This window comes from Glandiceps talaboti, chromosome 4 (genome assembly GCF_964340395.1).
Source record: "Glandiceps talaboti chromosome 4, keGlaTala1.1, whole genome shotgun sequence".
NCBI lineage: Eukaryota > Metazoa > Hemichordata > Enteropneusta > Spengelidae > Glandiceps > Glandiceps talaboti.
The window spans coordinates 18,765,919-18,792,624 of NC_135552.1; the positions used below are offsets into that span (position 1 = coordinate 18,765,919).

At 34.9% G+C, this 26,706-nt stretch overlaps 1 protein-coding gene across 1 annotated transcript; it reads right to left on the minus strand.

The window, feature by feature from the left end:
- Positions 1-4,556: 4,556 nt before the first annotated feature.
- LOC144433595 (uncharacterized) lies at positions 4,557-26,706 on the minus strand. Its single transcript, XM_078121921.1, has 5 exons — positions 26,437-26,706; positions 25,844-25,931; positions 17,319-17,428; positions 12,616-12,753; positions 4,557-8,138 (listed from the first exon to the last, which is right to left on the minus strand). Exons 1-5 carry the CDS (start codon positions 26,560-26,562, stop codon positions 7,854-7,856), a joined length of 747 nt encoding a protein of 248 aa, XP_077978047.1. The 5' UTR covers positions 26,563-26,706; the 3' UTR covers positions 4,557-7,853.

Below are 26,706 nucleotides of genomic sequence, written 5' to 3' on the forward strand. Positions count from 1 at the left end.
CAGTACTTGCGAAGAACTGCAACATTTTTTATCAGGACTTTGCCACAATTTTCCATAGATGGCAATTTTCAATTTATTTTTTTTTTTTTGATTTTTTTTTTTTTTTGATTAGATAAAATAAGAAATACTTATTTTGCCATGCCACAAAGCGACAAGATTCCTGGATACTATCTGAGAGTGAAATAATCACTGATATATTCCTTAGTGCAGTAGTACTGTGCAACTCAACAGTATGATATACCGCCCTCTGTGACAAATTATTATTTTCTTTTGTTTTTAGATTTTCTTTTTTAGGGTACTAAGGAACGCGTACCTCATTTTGATGTCTGTAGGTAGTTAACGTATCACTGTATATGTTATTTTATTTGTAAACTTGTCAGGTAACCCCCCCTCCAATCATTGTGAAATTCTGTTTAGAAACTACAGAACAGTTTCCAAGTATTGAACATTTTTTGACCAGTCCCAGAGTCTGTGTAGTTCATGGCAGTAGTACGTCAGATAATGATAATGATTGACTGATACAATGACTTGAGTAGATAGATATATGACAAAGAGTAAAATCAGTTTCCAATCGTTTGCCGTTGTAATTATTTGCTTTGCAGTGTGATAAAAGAAGACTGATAGATGATCTGTAAAAATTTGAGCTATAATTCAGAGTTTTTTCATGAAGTAAGTATTTTATAATGCTGCAGGAGTACTTTTCTTTTTTCTTTTTTTTTTTAAGAAGATCAAAATTTAAAACCACAGGATGGTATGTGATCAGCTTTTCCTTCTAGTAAAAAATCAGTATGAAACTGATTTTTTTTTTCCAGACAGGAAGTGAAAGGTGGTAAACTAGTGACAGATCTATACTACGAATGAAAACAACAAAATCAAAAGACATGTTTTTTGTAAACCAGACGACAACTTTTAAAAAGAATACCAAAGATGAAATCCTAAGTATATATTGATGATTTTTGGAAGATATGTAGCAGTGTAATCAACAATTGTATGATGCAAGTTTAAACTATTCTAGGTTAGTTCAAAGAACTGCAAGAATTATTGCAATGTTGATATTTAAAGTGAGAGAGGAGAGAGAGAGTACAAGATTTCGTGCTGATCCGAGTGTATTTTTAAGTAAAACATTTGACTATGGTAGGTGGTGTATACCATATGTAAGTTACTCTCAGTACCAGCTGATATACCAAGACAGATTTTAACATGAAATTGACATTGAAACCCTTCAGTGTAGACCACTCCAGTCCCATCATACTTGACCCTCCATATTACACTATAGATCTATTTATCTACGTTTACTTTAAGAGTCATGTCCAACTTGTCATTGCTGTCATTTTTACAGCACCAGAAACAACTTTTAGTTTAATCTAGAATAGAATAGATGCGATATTTTTGCTACGGAATACTTATGGATGATTCCCTGAAATGATTTTGTATGTGATTTTGATGAGATGCCAATCAAACAAACCAATATTGTGCCAATCAAACCATAGTTAAGGCTGTGTTGTTTATAGTAGTATAGTCTTTGTTGTCATGGTAACAAACCATGTTAGCGGTAGTACCTATTAATGTCTTGTGTGGAATTCCCTCATGTCTTGTGTTATTAGTAGTAGCATATAATCCATATTGTTACCAAAGCTGTCAGCTTGAATAAATGTTTCAAACCAAATAAAACCTGGCTTTTTATGTGATATATTCAGTAGTCTGACACACATACTCCACTATTTACTATACATGTATAGTGTGCCATCTTGTAGGGTCTTGACGAAAACAAGGTAATTTATTCTTTGGACATTGAGGGCGCTGTTTGAAGCTACCGTGCATTGTTTTTCCTGATCTGGAGCATCCTTGCATTTGTTTTGAAAATGCTACACACAAAAAAAAACAACACAAGAATATGGTGTATTGCATGCACAAACATTTCAGAATGTGAGGTATTTGGTATGACTTGGTGACATATTGAAGGAAACCCTGTCTAGAGGTGTGATAGAAAACACCACTGTAATATAGTGGAACTTAAGCATTTCACATATGAAACTTACTTGATATGCCATCTAGTTGTATTTTTAGTTTACAGACAACTGAGTACCTGACAGTAAAGCGAGGCAAATTTTGCTGTCGATTTATAGATTTTTCTCAAAAGATTCTGTTCGTCATGATTTTTAGTGGGTAAAATTAATTACATCATGTAAATATGAGGGTAAACTTGAACCATGTTGTAAACATATTTGTTAGAGAGCATTAAAAGTTCATGTTTTCAAGTACAATATAAAATAAATCTATTTACAGCCATTTTTTTACAACTTGGTGGCACAGACTTTCAACTTTTGACAACTAAGTGTTTCTAAACCTTCCAATTCCATCGATTGTAATTGTCAGTCAGGGTTAAACAACCATTAACATACACAGTTTTCTCACAATAAAGTCAGACGTGTGTATTCAGCATAACAAAGGTAGTATCTATGTAGCAGTATAATTGCCATCATTCATCAATACTTGATTACTAAGTTTATGGCACAAAGTTAGAATTTGTTTTGTAGGACAAGTCTTCTTCCTTGAAGGGACATCAATTACTTTAATGGCTTTTAAGTTCAAAATCATAACAAGGACTTGTTGTTTTCCTTGCTTCTAGAAATGATAATCATTGACCTTTCCCATGTGACCTCTACTAGACAATGAAATATATAAAAGTTTGTGACTATACTTTAAGAGTGAATCAGTCATGGTCAGTATTGTCAACCATTGAACTAATTACAACACAGTGACATGTCACACTACACAGAAGGAAGGAAGATGACATCGTAAACCACAGCCACTTTTACAGGCACCGTCCAAAACACATGTATGTGGCTTGCGAGAATGTACATATGTCATTGCTTCAGGAGAAGTATATGCTGTTGTGGCTTTCGAGAATGAAAGATGATGTGATGCTACAGTCAATTATCTTGTCCCTGTTTACATCCACTCTGCGGTGAATAATATGACACCAATACCCTTATTATCTTGTCACACTTTTCACTGAGAAATGGACAAATAGTATGTTGTGCCTTGAATTCCTTGATAAAAAATATGTATGTGTGTATGTAAAAAAATATAAACAAACCATGGTAATGATATCGGTTGTTAGACAGTCGTGAAGATGTGTGTGTGTGTGTGTGTGTCGTGTATGAGTGGTTGTGTGTGTGTGTGTATGTATATATGTATGTGTGCATGCATACATACCTACCGATGGATGGATGGATGTATGTATATACTAGACTAAGACTATGTCATCAAACTGTTGATGTATTATGCCTAAATAAGCTTACCGGGTTAGAGTTTTGAGTTAGTGATATTGAAGTATGTGGCGGTGGGATAACATTAATATACATTAAGTAATTCTGACCAACTAGTTTATGAACTTTTTTCCATTTGATGAACATACGTCTATAATTCACTAGTTATCAAATTGAAGTTTAAATTTTAAATTTTATTTATTTTCTAAAGCACGTTTTCTAATCTTCAATTTTCAAAGGCACTGCACATACATACACACATACATACATACATACATACATACAAAAAATGTACATGTATGTACATACATACACAGACACACATACATACATACATACATACATACATACATACAACACATACAACACATACATACATACAACACATACATACATACATACACACACACACACACATACATACATACATACATACATACATACATACATAATGTTAACAAAACCTTTAACCATCAACTATTCTAACACTACCAGAAGATAAATGTGTAACGATGTTCTTGAATGCATACATCTGGGTAAAAAATAACTCATGACCTCAGCTGGTGCCAAAATATAGCCTAGAATGCAGACAAGTAGGATTTTTGCTCTAGGGGAATGGGTAGAGCAAAAATCCCACATGACTGAATTGTAGGCAAGCCAAGATACAACAACATGTACATATATGGAGTATGACTCACTCGCTTCGACGTCACCAAGCTGTACTAACTGGAACTTTATTTTTAAAATGTTTTGTTACGTACAAAAAAGTACCACATCGAACACCGTGAACAGTACCTGTGAGCAAAAGTGGGTTTTTGTACATGTAGCGCCATACACGATATAATAAAATTGATTATTGGGTCTGCACTCCAAAATCAGCGCCCTCAACGATGATCACAATTTTGACCTGTTTCTGTACTGCTAATGGATAATATCAACCACTGATTAACGTGTGTAATTTATAAACTTTTTATGAATAATACATCAATGACTTCCGTTGATCATATGCCAGAAATTGGTTCTTCAACGTAATTGAACTGATACTGAATGACTTGATGACATAATCTAGTATATGAACTTTTTATTGATATTTGAACTATTTTCAGTGAACATACTGTGGTTGTCTGAAAAATGATACTCCAGTTAGAGTCTCTCTCTCTCTCTCTCTCTCTCTCTCTCTCTCTCTCTCTCTCTCTCTCTCTCTCTCACACACACACACACACACACCACTATCATTCTGCCTAAATGTTAGACGACCCACAACCATAAATAAAACACACTCTGTTTAAATTTTAATGTCTTTATTTATAATTCATAAAGCTGTTAAAGTTTACAAGTTCACTTTCTCCACATTCTGTTGTTCTGGATTTATACGTATAAATACTATCATTCGTATCGTACCACTTACTTACTTAATACCCTACTAGCAATTGCAACAATCAATCAAACATAACACAACCGTACAGTTACTTCTCTTCATAGTAAGGTAATGCTCTGTGCTCAAAATACAAGTTTCTCTCTATCTAACTATCAAAATATATACAACATATCTCTGTTTTTAAAAGATTATAGGAGAAGATATCTGTCCCAGCAGATGACTTAGACTGTCATGTTGCCATAGTAACTGAAGTGAATCAAGGTATAAGTCATTACTAAGTGATTGAAGGAGCCTGCCTTGTTAAGAATACACAATAAAAAACATGAGTACACAAATAAGAACTGAACAAGGATACATAAAAAGAAATTGTCTGTTTTTGACAAAACCAAACTTGAAATTTTGAAGACTTCAGTTGGTTCGAAACTATCCCAGCATTTGTAGTGCGAAGTTGTTATACTAGCACTACTGACTACACTTCTGTATACTTATCATATCATATGGATGTCTGACGTATCGACATCCAAAAACGGAAAAAAAATCTTCATGGTACTGTAACTTATTCAAACTTGTACATTTCAATATATTTGTTCTTTTTAAATCATTTTTTTTTTTCAAATTTGTTAAATCCAAATCAATACTTTGAACTATGAAAACTTTGTTATTATTTGCTATGTTTATATAATTCATAAATTTATTTAATCTATAATATTGCTGTGTTATACCTAGTGCCAACTGTTTGTATTCAAACATGCCAATTAAATATTTCTATAAATTGTGGTCTGTTCAAAATTAAAGAGAAAACATACAAATAAGTCTTTAATGGATGTAGACTGTTATCATGCAAAGTGTTGAAATTTATGAATACCATTAGTCGGATTCAGGGAATCCTTGCTAAGAACTAGAAATAAACACAAGTAAAATTTGACCATTCTCTGTTTTCAGTGTTTTGCTAAGGTTAGGAAACCCTGGAAGAAAAGGTGTGTGATAAATTATGCATAGCTTTCCACATTTTGTACCATATAGCTTTGCTGAGGAATCCCACCCTGGTATAACACCATGGGGAACTTAGGCAGTTTTTATATATGTATCCCCTTAACAAAGACACTGGTAGGAAACCCTGGTAAAATGACGGGGGAACTTACATAGATTTTACCTACTTATCCCCTTTAAGAAAAACACTGTAGGAAATCCTGGTAAAATGACTGGGGAACTCAAGTAGATTTTAGCTACATGTACCACCCTTACAGTAACAAAAAACACCGATAGGAAACCCTGGTAAAATGACTGGGGAACTCAAGTAGATTTTACAGTAACAAAACACTGGTAGGAAACCCTGGTACAACTGAACTCAGGTTGAGTCTACAAACTGCAACACTCTATAACAAAAACACTACTATTATATTACACAAAGTCACGGCAGTTATTTCTATTTATCTGTATGTACACTAAAGCACAATATCACAAATAAATCAAAACATGTAAATGAATTCACATGTTCATATTTCCTAGATGCTGACAGAAATGTTGACAAGTCACCTTTAAGTTACACTGTGTGTCAGCTCAAAGCCCATTTTGTAAGTTATTCAGACTTCTCTTTTTATACCCTAAATCTCATGTACATTGATTAGTGAACTTATCTAGAATTTGGACGCTGATCACTGGATGATGACAAGTTCAAAAATAAAACAACAACAACAACAACATCTAGTCATATGAGACGACAACAATTCTAAAATCTTGTGTGGCATAATGAACTCTTATCATCATTAATCCCTCGGTGTTAATACTAACAGCACTTAGCTATTAAAATAAAAATTAAATGAAACTTAAACTTTGGTGACAACAAATAATTAAAAACTTACACATACTGATAAGAAATGAGTTGGAAGTTTGCCATTGCAAGAATAGAACCATGGATGTATTAAGGTCTCCCCAATACATCCATGTTAGAACTATGAGTACTAAATAACAATGTGTTTAATTTATCCCCTCACTTGCACTGTTATGCAATGCACTCACACCAGACATATCATTCATACTGCTTTTTAAGTTTTCAGGGTTATATTCATTATACAGCCATTCACAACCAGCTGCCAGTTTGTCCCAGATGTTTTCAAAGCCATTGGTAAAGGAAATCTATTGTATTTGTTCATTGTCTATGTGAAACTAAAGTTGAGGCAGTGAGGCCTTCATGTACGTACACTATTTCAACATAACTGACGAGATTGCGTACAGTAAAAGATCTTGTATGTATGTATAAATGCTGCAGTGGTCCAACTTCCGACCACATCTTCGAGAGTTTTCAATTGAAACACAAACTGAAAAGACCTCACTGCAATTTAACTTACCGACTCTGTATGAAGTAAACAAAGTGAACCAAACCATTTTATATTTTGTGGGCTTGCTCTTTACACTTACAGGAAGTTAGTCAGTCAGTCAGTAAATCTTTCTTTTGCTATTGCTATAGAGATCTGAAGTTTCAAGTCCGCTGCACTTGCGAAATGCAAATGCAAAGTTGTTTTTTTATTTTGGAGGATGGACTCTTTGAGGATTGTTAGCTTTAACTGTAGAAAATGGGGGAGCCTTCAGTAATTATGGTGGGGGGGGGGGTCACTTTTTACAAATTGGTTCTCCTCGGAGATGTTAAATAATCTGATGACATTCACCATGGTGGGTAATATAAAGAAAGACTAGTATAAAATAAATGTGACAACAGCTCTCAAGTTCACCTGCAATTAGTTCAAGTACTACTGTCTGATTACAGAACTCACAAGTGCCGACATATTTTCTTCAAATTATTAGTTGAAATTATAGCCAAAGTGGCAGTGTTGTCTTAATATACATTTATCAATTGTGAGGGGACGGATTTCAACTTCCTTACAAACAGAGACGTGTGCATGGGGGAGAGGAGTTGGGGGGGGGGGGGGGGGGGGTTAATTCCTTACAATTGAGAGCAAGGTGGCAATTTAATGATTCTCTTGCTACAGTAATGATGTTAGTAGTCTAGCTAATCTGGCAGAAAGTTTGATAAACTTGCCAACCGACTGACTTCCTTGTAACTGTCAGTGTAAAGACGTCCAGACACATGACCCTGTAACTCTTGGCAGCTGGTATCTAGAAATGGCTATAACTTAGAACTGTACTCTTTTTGACAAGTAAAATGTAAATACTGGTATCTGGTACATAAACTATCTTTGCGTCCTCTACATCACTACACAACTTTTATTGAGTTTATTGCTGTCTGTAGACGACTGTAGTACTGTACTCTTCACTCTCACTTTATGATGTGACAAATCTCCTTCACTCTTCTTTCTCCTAAATGAGATAGTTTTGGAGTGTGGCAGTCCTTTCAGAGATTTGTGGAGACTCAGTTTTCCCAGTGATGCTAGAGTTGCTATTTCAAATACTTCTTTGACACTACTCCTGGAGTTCTTAGAGGAGCACTCTACAAATGCTGCAGCACCAATCCTTTGTGCAACTTGTATACCCTGAAAACAAAAACACAAAGAAACGTGGTAAGGACGTGTCCATCGATTTACCAAAGAGGTCTTTAAGTACTCCCAATATTGTGAGAACTCTAGGTGTCACGATAAAATGTTCACATCTTGTTCAAAATTTGAATTTCAAAGTTAGACTTTTAAATGTAATTATGTCTTTGAAGGTAACTGCATTTTGGATGATAAACATATTACAATACAATTTGGCAATAACTATAGACCTGTACACAAGTTACACTTTTCCTACTTTTTTGTCACAATTTGTTCTTTATTTTTCTGATGCAACAACATTTGTGTTATGATTTACTGTGTTCGCCCACATCATCACTTTAAAACCATCGCATGATTCACCCGATGCCCTCTTTATCACGATTCTAATCTTGTCTCGGTAGTTGAGAACTCAACTGATATTCAGAGAGAACAAAGAAGCGTTGTCATACATTGATGTGACCTATGACCTACGACACCTGGGAAAAGGTCATCTGATTCAAACATACTGGCATAAAAAAAAAAAACGTTTTTAATTTCCTATTTTGTGCTATATCACTTATTAAAATTTATCATAGACATTTGTTTCCAATTACAAAGTTGCTAAGTTTCATACTGAATTTCCAAGTATTCAATGTATTTCTAGAAAGTTGTACATGTTGACGTTATATATGGCTAACTATCACATAAACAGTGGCATGGAGGGTGACGCGATGACATCACAGTCTGGCAATGAAAGCCATCCACTGAATCCAATCATTTGCATATCAGGTCTATGACGACATTGATATCACGACACACTGCCTCACCTTATTTAACAGTTAACACTTTACGCTTCTGCGAACAGACTCAAGTTTATCTACGTCAAAATTATTTCCGCTAGCCTACAGCAGTAGAATTTGATGGTTTTTCCAAAAAAGTGTTAATAAACTTAGTCATAAAGCAGAAAATAGGACACCGGTTGACTGACCCTACGATCACTCAATTTTTACAAAAATTCTTGTTTCACACTAAACACAGTAAATGTCTACTACTCAAAATATGCAAATTAATAAGCAAGTGTCGTAATCCACAACAAGCGACCTATCGGTCAGAATAGCTCCGCTGTTTTTTTTTTTAATTTAATTTTTTATTTTGGTGACATGTAGAAGTGGTTCAGGTCTTCACTATGCAGTTTTGTTTTAGCGATGCAATAAAGTGGTTAGTGGTTTCATATGATGTCTCACTATAAAACACATTTTACACAGAAGTTGGTAATGTATTGTACTTTTATACCATAGTCACCATTTTATAACAAAAATCTACTGTTATGAAAAATTGCACAAAATCTCAGAAAAAAATGACTGGGAAATGCACACAAGAAAAAGAAAAAAAGAGGATTTTGAGGTTGGCTATAAATAATTCCAGTGTCTTACAGCTGTAACCCTGGAAAATTTTAATGATGAATGAAATAAACTAGGGATCTAAAATAATTTTGAGGCAATTTGAATTTCAATTTTCTAACAAATTTACAAAGTCAACAACATTCAACTTGTACTAGTTGTGGTAGATATATATAGGGAAGAAATGTATTAATCGCCATCTTAGTTTCCGTACGGCGACAATTCAATCTCAAGTTAAGTACCCGGAAGAGAGTCATTCTCAGCCATACGTTACAGTGGTAACACTCGTTCATGTTCGGTTACCTTTCACAAAGAAAACACAACGAAGTGGTTGAAATGATCTTTTTTTTTATTTCTTTTCATCACAACAACAAAATCTGCGTGATTGATCAAAAGTGTTGTAAACTAAACCAGAAAGAATTATCGGACTGGCTAAACTTCCCGATGAACTGGAGTAAGGTCCTACTACTTCCAAGTAAGCCTCGATAGTACTATAGTACGTGAGAAAATCGTCTCAAACTAGCGATACAACTTTCAAAATATAACTTGACATGTCTTCATTTGTTAGAGTTATACAATTCAAGACGGGTTTTCACTCGAAAACAACAATTCTGTGAATAATGACACTCTGAACGCAGCGATTTCTCGGACGATGTTACCACTGTAACGTATGGCTGACAACGACTTGCTTCCGGGTTAGTCCCTCATGCATACGGGTGGATTGTCGGCGATTAATACATACATCGTCTGATATTTTAATTCACAGTATTTCTTGTGACCGGCGCCTGTCAGCAGACTCTGCCATTTTTTTCATCATTCCATTGTATTTAAACCTTGTACTTGACATTTCGCAATATTTATAATTCTCAACAAAATACCTCAACATGCCTCACTTCGCTCGTACTCAAAGCAGCCCCGCGCGGTATGATCACTGACACTGATGACATGATGAGAGAGAACCTTTTCGGATTTACATGTAAAACGGGGAAAGATACGCAAAACATAATGCAAAGTCTAAAGCCAAATTAAAGTTGTAATTATTTTAATTATTTTTACTTGCCAAATATTTGCATTTTGGAAAGGCAAGACACGTTCATGTCGTTTAACTTTACATGTGAACTGTCGGCCATAACTTCAACCGCATGTCTGGCATGCCCTTCCTTACGCAAGTTGTCTGAATTCTGGTTCACTGTCATTCCAAATTGCACGACAATATAGAATTAACCACAAGTTACATGTTATCTGAAAACATCACACTTTTATAGTGGGTCTGAAGTGTGATTTTAGTGAGTACCAAGAACGTCCTGTGTTGATACTCAAGATGCTTGCTGTGGAAAATCGCTCGGTCAAATGAGGTCACCTTCAGCTTCTGGTCGAATCAGGATAGAGTATGCAAATGAGGATGTTGCGGACTGATTTGAAGTTTACAACCCTGTTTCGAACAAACGCTTGTCATTTGGGCGCCCAATGCGTAGAATTATGACTATAGCACATATTACATTGCTTGTTTGACGTCAATAGTGTCTTTTGAAAAGTGGCAGTTTACTTAAAGTCTCGTCGACTGATTTCCAATATGGCGTCGGTCATTATGCTCATTAACATATTCATTTTTTTTTCAAATTACAAAAAAAAAATCATAAAAAATAAAAATGAGGATGTGCTGACTTGAAATTAACAAATCTGAGTAAGCTACCCCCTGCGCATCAACACGCCAGATATCAAAGCAATCTAATAAGAGGTTTTCAAGGAGTTGATGAAAATGACATTTTATGAAAAAAAATCATAAAAAATTGAAAATGGCACAGATCAACTTGGCATGAACAAATCTGAATAGCCTCCCCCCAGGGAACATGCACACCAAATATCGAAGAATTCCGACTGTCACTTCCGGAGTAGATAGTAAAAATATAAAAGTTTGACGGACACCTATGATTCACTCTACTCTCTATACCTCAATACCCACCTATACCTAAAGCTACGCTTTCAGCTTTCGCTGACAGCGGAGCTAAAAAGTGACTCCAAAATATGATATAATGTCATATTTACAGCCATAAAGGTTTTACGAGATTTTATCAACTTCCGATATCAGTTACCAAACCTGAATAGATAAGTACCACCATTTTGAAATTTGTGTATGACAAGACATCAAACTATATGATAACAATATGGCTGTGTATCTGACGTCAATATACTCCTAATAGGAAATCGCAGTCTGAAACCACTGGTGTATACGTGGCTGCTAATAAACAAATTCCTTACAGAAAAACGTAGACAGAAAGCTACTTGAAGTGCCTATAAAAGACTACAGTATGCCTGTAACATAACTCTGACTCCGATGATGACCATTTACAATTCCTCCATACCAAACAGTATACATGCTACACTGATCCCGTTACAAGCATTTGTTAGCATTAAGTAAACTTGAAACACCTTTGACATTTGAGAGTCGTGATAGTATTCAACTCAGATGGTATCCATGACGATTACAATCTGTCTACTGTTTGTCTCTTATCACTGGCAAACTGTAGAGCTGTCGTGACTTTCAACTAATTCTCACAGTCTATTCATCAACTCTCCAGTGATGGCAATGCAGTTTTTTTCCATTTAATGATTTTCTCACGTTTGTTTATGGAATGTTGAAAACTGGCTTAAGTGATAACACCGTTGAGAAAAGCCATTCACTTTTTAAGACTACAATGGTTCACAGACTATTGACATTGTAAAATATCTTACAGGAATATAGACAAGATTGCATTTGGTGTTCCATGATTACTTAACGCTCAAAACCTATCAATTTCAAAATATTTTTTTCTGTACCAGCCTTCCTTATTAAAATATCACTACCAAAAACTTTCCAACAAAAATATTCCTAACACCAAACCATTTAACTTCGCCTTCTCAAAAACTAATGAGTATAAAACCTATGACATATGGGTGCCCAGAGACTGCAGGCTATCTAGCATGACAATGTCATTCGAGACAGAATGTCGAGTCAGATAGTCAAACCTCTAGGCTAATGACACGATGGGTGATCTGTCCTTTTTAAAACAGACAAAACAAGGTGTTCAGTCCCTTAAATAGAAATCACCGATACTTACTCTGTCATGGGTGAGTGATATTTGTCTTTTCTTGGCAAGTTCTGTGATGACGTGTATGTCGTTACGTAGATCAGATTTACAGCCAACAAGAATGACAGGGATACCAGCAGAACTGTAGTTTCTCACTTCTGGATACCACTGTGATTAAAAATCAAATATAAATATATTAATAATTAGTATTCAGGGCTTGAAATTAACTTTTTTCTTTGGTAGTCCTGGTAGACTGATTTCAGAAATTGGTAGCCCAAGGACTGTGACCTGTAGTCCCGAACTGAAAACAGATTTCCTTTTTTGGAATATGTGTTATTTAAATACTTTCATGTCCATAAATCGTCAATCCTCATCACATAATCAGTGGTAGCCTGAGTGGGCTACCATCAGAAATTACGGTAGTCCCATGACATGAATTTGGTAGTCTGTGGGCATGGGACTACTGTTATAATTTCAACCCTGGTATTACATATATATACAACACAAATAATCAGGAAATAGTTGCTGTGGAAATACAAGCCCACCCTTCAAATAAGTTACACCCAATACATTCTGTGCTCAATAAATTGTTGAACTAAGATAACACTGTTGAGATTAAAATAAATGTACATCAAAAATTACTTTCCATACCCACAAATTCTATTACTAGCCCTATTTAAATCTACAATCTGTGTACTTTATAGATAAAATCATACTGTGAGGGTACAACATCCTAATGTGATGTTTTATAATGAAATAAAAATTGCTGATTAAAGTCACTAAAAAGTCAACTAGGCTGATTTGTATCTTCATAAGATTTTCAAAACATACAGACTTCAGTTTTTCGAGACATAAGGACTTCTGTTTTTCTGATAACTTTTTTTTCACGAGTTGAGATCAAGAGGGTATGAAAACTTAAAATTTGTAGTACATCATTTTAGAAATGTTTGCGTCTTGTCTGCAAGGTTGATGCTGGTACAGTACACCTTTAGCAATGGAATGTCACTCCGTACATTCCAGATATGTACTATAGTCTGTATAGAGTACACCTTTGGCAATGGAATGTCACTCCATACATTCCAGATATATACAATGTATTAGGATAAACACAGCATTACTGGCTTATTAAGGAATTATACAGCATTGTTGGAGAGCTAACTAGACATTTTTCACTATTAAGTACTTCAAATGGCGGGCAAAGCCTACCCCTACAGCAACGACATCAAAAGCTGTTATTGTACACTTAGTAATTCTTATAGAAATGAAAGTACACTTATAGCACACACTTATGTAATTCAAGAAAAGTTACTAGCCAAGTGACAGAAATGATAAAAGTACTGTCATTGGTGTCGACCAAAGGTTGAGTATTAAGAAGAAATGCTGTGAGAGTTCTACAAGTACAGTCTTCAGTTATGTACCATTGCGAACGGTTGAAAACTAATTTTTACCTATCGGTTGAATTTTTTAAATTTGACCACGGCAAACAGGACTGAAATATTGTTGCTATAGTAAATTTGAAATGTGATGAACATTGTGAATGAAATACTTTCTTTTGTGTGTGGGGTTTTTTTTTTTCCTGGTATTATTTTTTTAAATGCTAACAAAACTTTGCCTAATCAGTCTAAGACATTGGTAAACTTACAACATGGCCATTTCTATGACTTGAATAAAAATCACAAAATAGCATTAAACTGTTCTCAAGTAGATTTCTCCTTCTTTTCTGTCTGCTAATTCCTGTGTAAACGTATTCAAAGCTGACTTAGTGTAAGAGTCTTAGCTTATTCTTCAAAATCATCATCTACAGGTATACTTTGTGAAATACCTCATATGATTACATAGTGTGTAATACGTATGTGAGTCATTTCACCTGCACTACATTAAAAGTCTGGCTAATTATCAAACACACCACCACCACACCCAAGATTATGTACATCCACGTCAATGAAGTCATTCAATCCGGTCTCCGTCTACAAAGCTGTGTTTTGAAAACCTTTGTCCGGGAATTTTTTCATTCAATCTTAATACACAGTATAGCACAGCACAATGTAGAGTCAAAGCTTTTGTTCAATACATATTGTGTAGGTATTATAGGACAATTTTACAATCAATATTGCATTGTGTAGATCTTAATGTTCACTTTGGGTTCAATTCTCAACAAGGTGTTTCCATAGTTTTCATGAATTTTGTTGGAACATCTACAAAACTTGCAAAGTTCAACATTCCACGACCGACTGTACACAACAGATCTAGGGACTGACGTTTTTTCTATTGGCACGATTTCAATAATGTCATCTCTAATTTTGAAAGGTTATTCATCCGCCATTGATGTGACTTCCCTTATTTATCAACAGGATACCTGGGTATTCTTTATAGTTGACATATATCCTGTCCTACCAGTATACCTGACTAGATTTACATTGTATATTGTTGACATACCAATAGATTTTTTTTTTACCTTCCGGTCACAAATATAACAAATGACAACCTGTTATCATATAGATTTTACCAGGTCAATAACTCCGGGTTTTTTTGTTTCCTGTCATTATTAGGTTATTACAGGTCATGTAAATAAATAATATACAATGATTTCAATGTTTTTAGTAGTCAATGTATTCTGTAACTTAACCCAGTGGACACTGACCCCCAGAACAAAAACATCATTTTTTTTGTCATCAGAACTTAAAGTGGCCATATGGACGACAAATTGCTATTTATTTTGGATTTTTTATTCATAAATTAACTGTGTTTTCCTACCTGAAAAACAATGTCAAACAACATATACGAAGTCAATAAATTGCAAAAAAAAAAAAAAAAATTTGTCTGAAAAGTTTGTTGTTGTATGTACAATAACAAACACATTTTTCATTTTTTGCAATTTATTGAGTTACAAACATGGACTTGATATATGTTATCTCACTTTTTTTTCAAGAAGGAATGACAAAGTAGAGTTATTTTGTGGAAAAAATCCAAAATAAATCCCAATTTGTCATCAATGTGGCCACTTTAAGGACGTCTTTAATATTTTTATCATTTTATAAAAACCCATTAAAAATTTACAACTTACAGTACTTGCATGCAAAATACACAAACATGTTCATGAGTTTTGAGAAATAATTTGGTTAAAAAATAACCAATGTTATTAATTCAGTATTTTGGCTACATTGTATCATTGTTTTCATTAATTATCACAATAGTGTTACATTGTTGCCACTAAAGCTAATATAAATCCACCCTCCCTGTTTACTTCACAGATAACATAGTACACACAAAGTAACAATGTTTATATTCTAATTAGCAATCCATTATCAACTTGTTGAAATTAAACAGACATTGTTTACATATCAGCTTGTAAACATAAAACTACTGTTGACACATTGTTTATCTAAATCAGGTGTAAACATAGTAGGTCTACTGTTCACAGCTACTTGTAGTGAAGTCTCAGGCACACTGCAATGATACTAAATTTCAAGTTTATTATCTCTTAAAAGTAAATGAAGTTTAGGAAATGGACTTCCCAAAGATTAAACATGTGAATATTATCATAGAACAATTTTTCAAATTCCAATAATTCCAAAGCAACAGAATACAGGGGTGTGATTTCTAACCAAGTTTCTTTGTTCATGGCAACTTGCTTTGGTGGACTAGTTATAAAGAAATCAGAAATAGCCGAGTTATTAAGTTTGGAGTCAGTATACGGTTAGAGTATTGGCATCAAAGCGTATAAACAACAGACTATAGGTCTGCAGATTGTCAAACTCAGAACGAAGTAACTTGATTCTCAGTGAATAAACTGTATATACCTTTCAACTCTTTCACAGATCAATTACCTTATGTTACTAAATCTCCTAATTAGTCTTACAATAGGGATTAAGATAATCCCAGCTAGATCACCCAACACCATCAATAAGGGATTACAGACATGTTTCACCTTCTGATCTAATCTTTCTATGACATATCTTACATCTCCAATAGACTCATCATATCGGGGTATGTTGGGAATTTCTGACAACAATTAGGACTCGTTAGTAAACTTTTAAACTGTACACAAAAGTTGTCACATATTTGACAAATTTCCACATTCCTGGTAAATCAAAACAGGAAGGAAAAGAAATGACTACACGCCTCTATGCTCCATCATATCAGTTGTGACTTTTTGTGTACATTTCCATGCTGTGTGTACCATTTCATCAAGGTTGTGATATTTACATAGAAAAGTGTGAACACGAGGATAAAATTCATCCCCACTGCCTTGAGTCAGGATTTTTTCTTTGAAGTCTTTTAAGATTTTTAACAATGATCGACACTCAGCATCCTGGTATTACTGAGTAAACCCAGTAACCTTGCTAGGTACAGCCTTTGCGTAATTCCACAGATTTCAGAAATCTATGACATAATTAATCACCAATGTTTTCCAACCTTGAAAATTATTGATTTTCTCCTTCTTTTTAAAGAATTGTCAATGACAAATCATTGTAGTCCTTCCTTTCTACAGCATCCTTCCTTTTAAAATTCAATGAATTCCCTAAATCTTTGTCAACTTGTCATTTTCATGAAAACTATAGATGAGTCTACAAGTTGAGATCTAGTTGTTGTAATCAAGAAAACAATCTATTTCAATCTGTTATAATTAGTAAGACTTGACCAAATAAATTCAGTGACATCACTTATCTCCATTTACAAACAACCCCGGAGGTGAAATCAATCAATCATTTTGTTACAATGTTACAACTCACCTTTGTCAGGACATTGTCCAATGATTCTGGTTGGCTGATTTCATAACATATGATAGCGCAGTCACACTCCATATATGCCAATGGTCTCACTGTATCATACTGATCACAACCTACCAAAGATATAAAAGAACATGCAATATGAATACTAATGAGATCATATGAATACTAATGAGATTATATGAATACTAATGAGATCATATGAATACAAATGAAATGAAAAATGTTCTTTTGCTGATCTGTTCAATTTTGTTAGCTCTACTATTCAAAAATTGGTATACACATGTAATTAAACGACCTGACAAACTACCACTCAATGTACATATAAATGAAGTCAGATGTGTTTCGGATTAAAATTCAGGTGTGAAAAAAAAAATTATTTTGCAGAGCTTATAAAAAAAGTTGGTATTAGACACAAAATTAATCCTATATATAATCCTCACGGTTTAACTGATAACATAACACTACTGTGAGAGCCTGGATTTAAAACCATGGATTTAAACCACATTTTTCATGACTTTCTTGAAGCACTGTAATCTAGAATTATAACTCTTAATATGAATTCATTTACCAAGTAATATTGTTTTTTCTATGACTCGTTTATCTTAATGAAATGTGAAACAGCAACAAATCTGTAAAATACATGTACTTTAAACTCTGCAAAAACACATTTAGCCAATTAATGTCATGTACCGTGGTCCAGGAATTACACACACAGTCACAGAAATCAACACACTGGGTTTGTCAGTCCTCGTCAATTTCATAATTACTATTTTCAATACTTGAAAGATACAATAGTTGGCTGTAGCTTTTGCTATACAGTGATACATGTAGCGATGTGTTTGTTTCCGTTTGAATATTTAAATCAGTTTTATGAATACAGCAATCTGTCACTACCTGCACAAGGACATTTATACATGATGTTGTATAACTCGACATATATTGTACAGAACTGTAACAGTTCATTTTCAAGGGAAAAACATGCAATTCACTGCAAATAATACTGAGCAGAGAAAACACCACACAAAGTTCTGATATCATTACATTAAATTATGACTATACACAGATTATATTTCTGTGATACTAAATACCATATGATAAATGATAAAATTATACAAAATACTGTCTGTCTGCATCAAGCGTTTGCACACCACAATCCAGGTACCTACCAACCTATATACATATTTAATATAATGACTATTTTGGTGTAAGCTGAAATAACTTTATTTATAATTTGAGCACTGCATCAACTAGTTGTAATATGAATTGACAGCCGCTGATTCATCATTTAGTGGACTATTTTACATCAAAGGAGTCTATTTTCAACAAAAAAAAAAACAGAACTTCGCTGTTTTATCTACATTTCCCATTCTCTGTATTTTACATACCAATTTGTATTTTTCAGAATATGAGTAGTCGTCAAGGGGCACGTATTCGTGCAATCAGCGTAGTACAGTGTTCTGGCGAAATAGTCAGGAGTGGTATCAAATATAATAAACCATGACGTGTCTATTCAGAACTGCGACAACAACAAGGTAGTGACTCAAAACATACATGAATGGACCAATACAGAAAATCTACAATGACCCTCTCTGTGCTGTTCTTACACAAAGACACTTTCTCAATGACAATTCATTGCTATGGCAACACATGACAATCATGCACACTTCTGAGTGAGTTTCAAAATGAAATATTCAAATATAAGTATTGTGCGTCATTGTTCACACACTACACAAAAGTGATGTGTTATTGTACAGGAAAGACACTTTTAACTGCAGCAGTCACCCAGAAGGGTTAGGAGAATTGAACATTTATTGTTCCATAGCATAGAACAATTACTAGCAAATGGTTGGGAGAATTGAAAACTATCCTGTGGTTTAGTTTGGCAAAATACAATCCTGACATCTGTACAGTCAAAGAATCATTGGCTTTACACCATTATTGAATAAAACTTCACTTTTAAGTATAAAACAATCTTTCGTATAATCTTTCGAACTGATATGAACGATACCTCCTGCACAAAACAAGACATGGTTGGCTAGGTACCGATAATCTAGGTAACGTTATTTTTGTCAGATGAACGACATCTCTATGTGTTTTATCTGATCATGCCAAAAAATAAGTGATAAATAAATGACTAGCTGAGTGGTTGCTGAGGACACAGGTGTGGACGATTGCTTGTATTAATGTAATGATACAAAGACAGTCTTTGTTCTAGCTTCTACTCTCCAACAAATTTAATGCGTTGCTCTACTTCATCATACAGTTCAAATAAAACGTGTTTACGTACTAAAAATGACACACACTCGATCACTACACGTCACAGACAGTTCTCAACTAGCTAATAGAACACTCGAAACAGGACCTTTTTGGGGGGTAACTTGGTGTCACTAAATTTGAAATTTCAGAGCTGTGTTCACGTTGAATTTCTTAATACCCAGACATTTAACAATTGTGGTTTGCCATTGCTTGGCACATGGAAGTATAACCCACCCTTGGCATAATATTGTGTTGACATACAGGATCATTTTGTTTTACTGGTTATTGATAGGTCAGTGGCAGTGTCAATCAACTTGGGTGGATGTAAGTACAACCAGGGTGTAATCTGTCTTTTTAATGTTCACTTTTGTTGGCTCATCAAATTCGTAAATTAATTAGCACGTACATGTTAGTAGAACATTACTCAGTAACTGTATATCATTAGATTGTTAGTACATCTATTAAGGTGTTGACTATTTCAGACATTGTCATCGTTCATGCTGAGATGACTCACCATTAAATCAGCTAAGCTATTAGCAATGTTTTATTTAATTGCAGTAAACAGTTTTTTGTTTCAGGCATCCTCTATGAGTGAACATATCTTATTAACAAGCTGGTAAAAAAAAAAGATTAACTTTTGGGATTTTTCCCACCAAATTATCACATCTGTTCAAGTTGGCAAAATGTGTTTGTATACGTGAGGCCGAGTTGTACACTTTATAGTTTGTAACATGCACATCTGTTAAAAGAAAAGTTTACAGCTTTGGAGCGTTTTGTCATTTTGGAGCATTTTAATAGCAAGTGTTTTTGTGAATGTCTTAGGTGTGTGTGAGTGAAGCATCTGTGGCTCTTTTGTAGAAGGATTGTAACTTTTTACGAGAATGTTTGTTAAGATTCCTGCTGAGTTATCCTGCAGAGACATTAACTCTTCATCAAATTAACATAGCTATTAGCAGACACCATTATGTGGTGTTTGGTTTCTATGCATTGTTAACACTTTAAGTCTATTCACAAGACACAAAATCTACCCTATGAGATTGTAAAGAAACAAGAAGACCAACATCCTTTTTAATCAACAAATTTACAATTAAATTGCCAGCATCTTTGTCAAGTTTTATTGCCAGTTCCTCGTTTTTTATGGTCAGAAAGTTGGCCCAGTAATTAGAGTGTCAAAAAACTGAATGGAAAGTTGGCCCATCTAGTAACCTGTTTACGATAAGTGTGTTTGTGTAATGCTGGTTTCTCACGGCCGAAATTAGCACAACTATGAACATATTTGCTGTAATGTATTCCCTGGGTCTGAATGGCCTTGCTGTAAGGCTTATTGTTAGCATTTCTACTGTTACCATGATATTCAAATGGTAATCAAGTAGTTTCATAACTTGTACTTTCACATCCCACTACAGATGTGGCAATTTTCATTTTTAGATTTTACGCAAGATATGAAGATTATAGCATGTACACTAAACATCACTACTGTATTACTATGCATGTTTAAAACTCGATGCAGGCATGTCGTGTGTTTTACTAGGGTTCTACAACAAAAATGTTGTGTACAGGAAATGGAAATCTATGCTAATTTTACCAGATTCTCTGTTCCTGGGGTTACAAAACATTAGAAAAAAACACTAGTTACTTTTGTACAACTTTTACTGGCAGACTACAAGTAAAAATATCAAACCAGGGGTTGTATTACAATCAGAAGTACTGACCAGTCATAGTCACACTACCATCATTTATGTCAAAAAGTGGCACAAAATATTCTTTTTTTTTCAAAGCTCAATGCAATTCAGTTCACTTAGAGTTCTGCAGACAAAATATCTAGTTTTTTGTAAAGAACATGTTGAAAGAGAAAAGTGGGAGAACTTGTTCTTATCCTCAAGTTTGGCTAAACAGCATAATATATTAGTTACAAATTGAATCAGGTCCATATATAACTTTAAGTGCAAACTTAGGGAATATTCAAATGTTGAAAGATTTGATGAGTTTTATGGACAAAGTGTAAACTTCTGCCAATAAAGAACTTAATTTCTTTAAAAAGCTGATATTTTGGTGTCTGACTGAACAATAAGTCAAGTATAGTCAACAAGAGTATGACCAGTTTGAATTACAGCAATACATACACTGTAGAAGTTTAGAATTGTGTGTGTATACACCATATCAAGTGAAGACCATGTCTGAAGTACCAGTAAAGTACTTGACAAACTCTGAATTTTCAAACAATGGTAACATTTCCACTATTCACAATGTGTGAAAGTGATGCATTCTACTATAGATGTCTGCCTTTAGTCACAAACTGGGTGTGATCACCTCTTGCCATTGTTTCAGGTCACTCACTATATCAATCACCAGTCCACTTTCACTATAATTACACATTACACAAGTACTAGGCTGACTCACAGACCCATGTCCTTGGTATACCAGTATTGTAACCAGCTTCTCCCTTTCACACTTCGTCATTGTTTTTTGTTCAAATCAAATTCTGCTTTGAAGCTAATAGTGAAACAAACATGTACAGTGAAATCACATTAGAACCAAAACTAAATTCATTACGTTGCACAATATTTCGCTTTCAGTTCACTTATCATTTTTTTAGTTTAAAAAAAAACTTTCCCTAACAAATTTCTCCTGATTTCCTTTCATTCAATGGAAATAAACTATTAGTAGTATGTATCCTTGATTTGAGTTTAAATTTTCATTTCTAGTCCTAAACCTTCACAGTTACCGATAGCCGACATGAGTGAACTCATACGCCACTATAGCATCTACACCTCTATCTATCTTCTCACAGGTCACAGGGTGATAACCTGTTTTTCAATTCAAATCTTGCGAGGGGACATCCTAGGTGAACAATTCCTCCCCTGATTGTATCTACACAAAACCCACTAAGATGCTTAACTCAGACAATAGTGGAAACCAATGTAAAATCCCAGTGAAAAGAAAGAGTCGTTGAAAAGACATGTAGCATGAAATCATTGTATTTCCCCTTGACCACGTTTGGCTGTGGCAAACAAAATTCATCAAATAGCCAATTAGCCTTGGCCCTGTTACTAATACTTTCTGCCCCTAAGCCATCTATTATAATTCATATACAATAAGTCTAAAAAAAACCTGGTAATGAAAGTTCTGCTGTGAAGTCCACACTGATTAACACACCACCGATTCCCGCTATTGCGGAATGTGCAAGCTCTATATGTACAAAAGTTTCCCACATATCTTCCACAGGGAACTGTTATGTCTTGAATGGCAGGTTGATTGGTGTGAAAATCGTTCCGCCAATGTTTTTGACAAAGTCTTGTCAAAGAATGTCAGGCAGTGTTCAAACATACATTTATATCTTTAATTTCACATGTATTGAGCAGACTGTGAGTGAAACCCTTCAACTGCATGTCAAACGACAAACAATGGAGAAAAGTGAAGTCATTGGTCACACCATGGCAGTATCATAGCTTTTAACACACTGCTAGGTTTAACCCTTTTAGCAGTGTAATGGTGCAAAACCAACCATAAAATAAACCAAGTTGGTATAATTGTCTCTCACGGAACAACAGGAACTAGACAACACTTTAGTCTACATGTACAGACTGTGAGAAGGGTGACTGGCAGTTCACATGTAAATCACCGTACTGCTGCATCAGACAAGATATTGGCACTAGCCATACTGTATACATGCACACAAACCCAACTGTTTTTTTTCCAAGTCAAAACAAGATAATAACTCATATATCTGTTTATTCTGTGCACACATTAAAGATACACATATAAAGTTCACCAAGGATGTCTAATTGTGAAAAGCAGACCTTGACCTGATGATTGAAATATTCCTAAAAATCAAAAATAGAAACCATCAGATATGGACATCACACCTGACTACATTGTTACAATGTATGTACATTGTAACAATTTATCTAATATCTGTTATAAATAAGGTGATTGTATCCACTGTTATTTTCTTGGCAGCCATTCCTGACTCTGCATGCCTTGATTTATACATGCCAGATTTACCAAATGGTGGTAAACCAAATATTTGGAAAACCAGCAGTGAAATCTAACTCAACAAATCATAGTCTCAAGTTACATCCACTTTGCCACTGCAGTCTCTGACTGGGTGTAGATCTAACATATAATTTTTCATAGTTTGCAGTAGCTACTCTTTACATGTAAGCAATCTCTGACATACAGCTGCATGGTTTGTGTGTCTGACTAACTGTGTACTTTGGGCGTACAATATCCGGCACATAGTCCACTCTAGTATAGCAGAGTGCTGCTATAGGGTTTGTGTAATCCTGTGTCCTGCTATAGGGTTTATGTGGTCTAGAGTGTGTTTATATGGTCTTAGTGTGCTGCTAATTAGTCTGGATGTCAACTGTGGTTTCTGTGAAGGTATAACTATAAATCGTAATGATACTGTAGGGGAACTAGACTAGCTGCTAATGGGTTTATGTGATCTAGTGTGCTGCTAATGGGTTTATATGGTATAGTGTGCTGCTGTAGGGTTTATGTGATCTAGTGTACTGCTAATGGGTTTATGTGATCTAGTGTGCTGCTAATGGGTTTATGTGATCTAGTGTACTGCTGTGGGGTTTATGTGATCTAGTGTACTGCTATAGGGTTTATGTGGTCTAGTGTACTGCTATAGGGTTTATGTGGTCTAGTGTGCTGCTAATGGGTTTATGTGATCTAGTGTACTGCTGTGGGGTTTATGTGATCTAGTGTACTGCTATAGGGTTTATGTGGTCTAGTGTACTGCTATAGGGTTTATGTGGTCTAGTGTGCTGCTATATGGTGTAGTGTGCTGCTGTAGGGTGACCACATATACTCCCTGGTATTGTTTATCTTCTTCTTTTTTACATTTTTACATTTTTGACCTCCAGTAACTTTTAACAATAAAGAAGCAAGTTCAAGGTTGTGACAGGGTGAATGTCTGTACAGATGTCTAGTTTGAATTCACTTTAATCATTCATGTCTAAACAAGGTTTCATTGACTAGTCTTGCATTACTTTTTTTTTAGAATTGATCTCTTACAAGTAAAGGTTCAATAGCTGTCTGGGGACTCATTCAATTAAACTACAATAGCCATATTTCCAAAATACACTCCAGAGCGGAAAAAAACATTCCGATAAATCATTGATGGAAATGACAGCTGCATTGCCAAGGTCAAGGGGAGGATTTCTGCTCAGAGGGGTCGATAGATTGCCAATGCTAGCTAGCTACATGTGCTACAGTAGGACTTCTGTTGTGTTGTAGATATAGTCCACTGTTTTGCTAGTATGGAGGTTGAAATGTTTACCTCAATGCATGGTTAGTGCAGTATAGACACAGTCCTATCGCCATGGTTACTGACACTTAAAATACCCAACCCAATGATCTGGTAGTGATACCCTATCACCGAGTACTTGGCAACATCTGAGTCTCTCATTGAAGTTTCTGACAGCTCCAGCAACATGTTATTGCCATATGTAGAAATCTCACTTGTTTTTCTGGAGGATATATTTTCTGAAGGATATCCTCCAGAAAAAAAGTGAAACTTATATAGACTGTATTGCGATGAAAACTTAATGAAATATAACTGGATGAAACAAAGGTACAAGTTGAATACCATCTATGTACATCCTAACTATGGAGAAAGAGAAAATTCTACAACTTGGGATTACAAAACTCTTTACCTAAAAGACAAATTTAACATTGAAAAAGAAGTCAGAAGACAGTCACCCTATCTCAATGATCTAAAAAAGAGAATACTAGTTTGCAAACTTTAGGACACTAAGGCTTTTTTTTCTATGGCGGATTATACATCACAAGTACAAAGTAATTAAACTACAAATAAAACTAAACTCTACTACAGGAACTCGTGAAGCCATGAGATAACATTTGAAGTCAATTGTTTCAATAATGGTCTCATTTTTTTTTCCTTTTCGCGTTTCCATTTTTCAGGTTACATAACTTACTTTCTTGCGTCTAGTCTGTCTCTATCGTCATAACATATTTGAACAATTCACCAAGCGTCTCTACGGAGACGATTGATTGATTGTCTATTGTTTTAATTTATTGATTTAGCCGTGGGATGACCGGAGATGTCAGCCTCGTCTGTATCTCAATAGTACTTTTGTCAAATTATTCTCCCGTTGGTGCGTCATCTATTTCGTTTACAGTCACAGCCGAGAGCCTTTGTTCAATGTTTCTGTCAAAAAACCATGAAAAGAGATACACGACGTACGACAAATGTGTGTGTTACAACACCGGATCTACTGACTCATAGATGAACTTACCTGAGGTGTCCCAAAGTCCGATATGGATTCGATATTTTTCAACTTCAAGAGACATACTGTAGTTATCAAAGATGGTGGGACTATATACCTACAAAGGCAATACACAAATAAAAGTAAATGTATAATCACCCAAACCCATCGGTGATGAAAACACACCAACTAGTGCTTCGACACTATATACACATCTCCTTTTCTGAAGTTCTAAAATCATTGGTGATGAAAATGATAGTCAGTTTACAAATAATTGAAATATACTGTATATTAGTATTGCAACTGCCGCTTTGCAAAATTCAATGCAAGAATACAGGATGAACTTTTGTACAAAAGCACATCGACAGTTAAGATTGTACACCGAGCGTTCCCTTTCTGATGTAAAATAGCTACATATGAACTCTCGACTAGACACGGTAAACATGTTATGTTCTATACAGCACTCGCCTTCACACTGGAAAACGCGTACACTTCATACGCTCCTCACAGACAGCATTAAACAAATATAGTGTGCAGTTGCATACTATACAACAAATTACTAAATACAAATGAAAAAAAGAAGGACGGAAGATCAAAACAACATATGAAATAAATTAAATTACCTCTGGAAAATATTCCTTGACGAGCACATTCAGCAGTGCGCTCTTTCCACATCGCGAGTCCCCAACGAGAACGATTTTGCAGGCTGTGCGGTCCACAACCAAAGATCGTCGGTGTGCGATGTTCATGTTTGTTCTTAAAATCACTGTAGATAGGTTTCCGAACGTTTATCTGTTTCCTTTACTCCAAGTCGAGCGAAAACATACTTTACTTGTAACCGTGTGATTCGTATAAATGCATGTGATATGAGGACGTTTGGATCACGATGAACT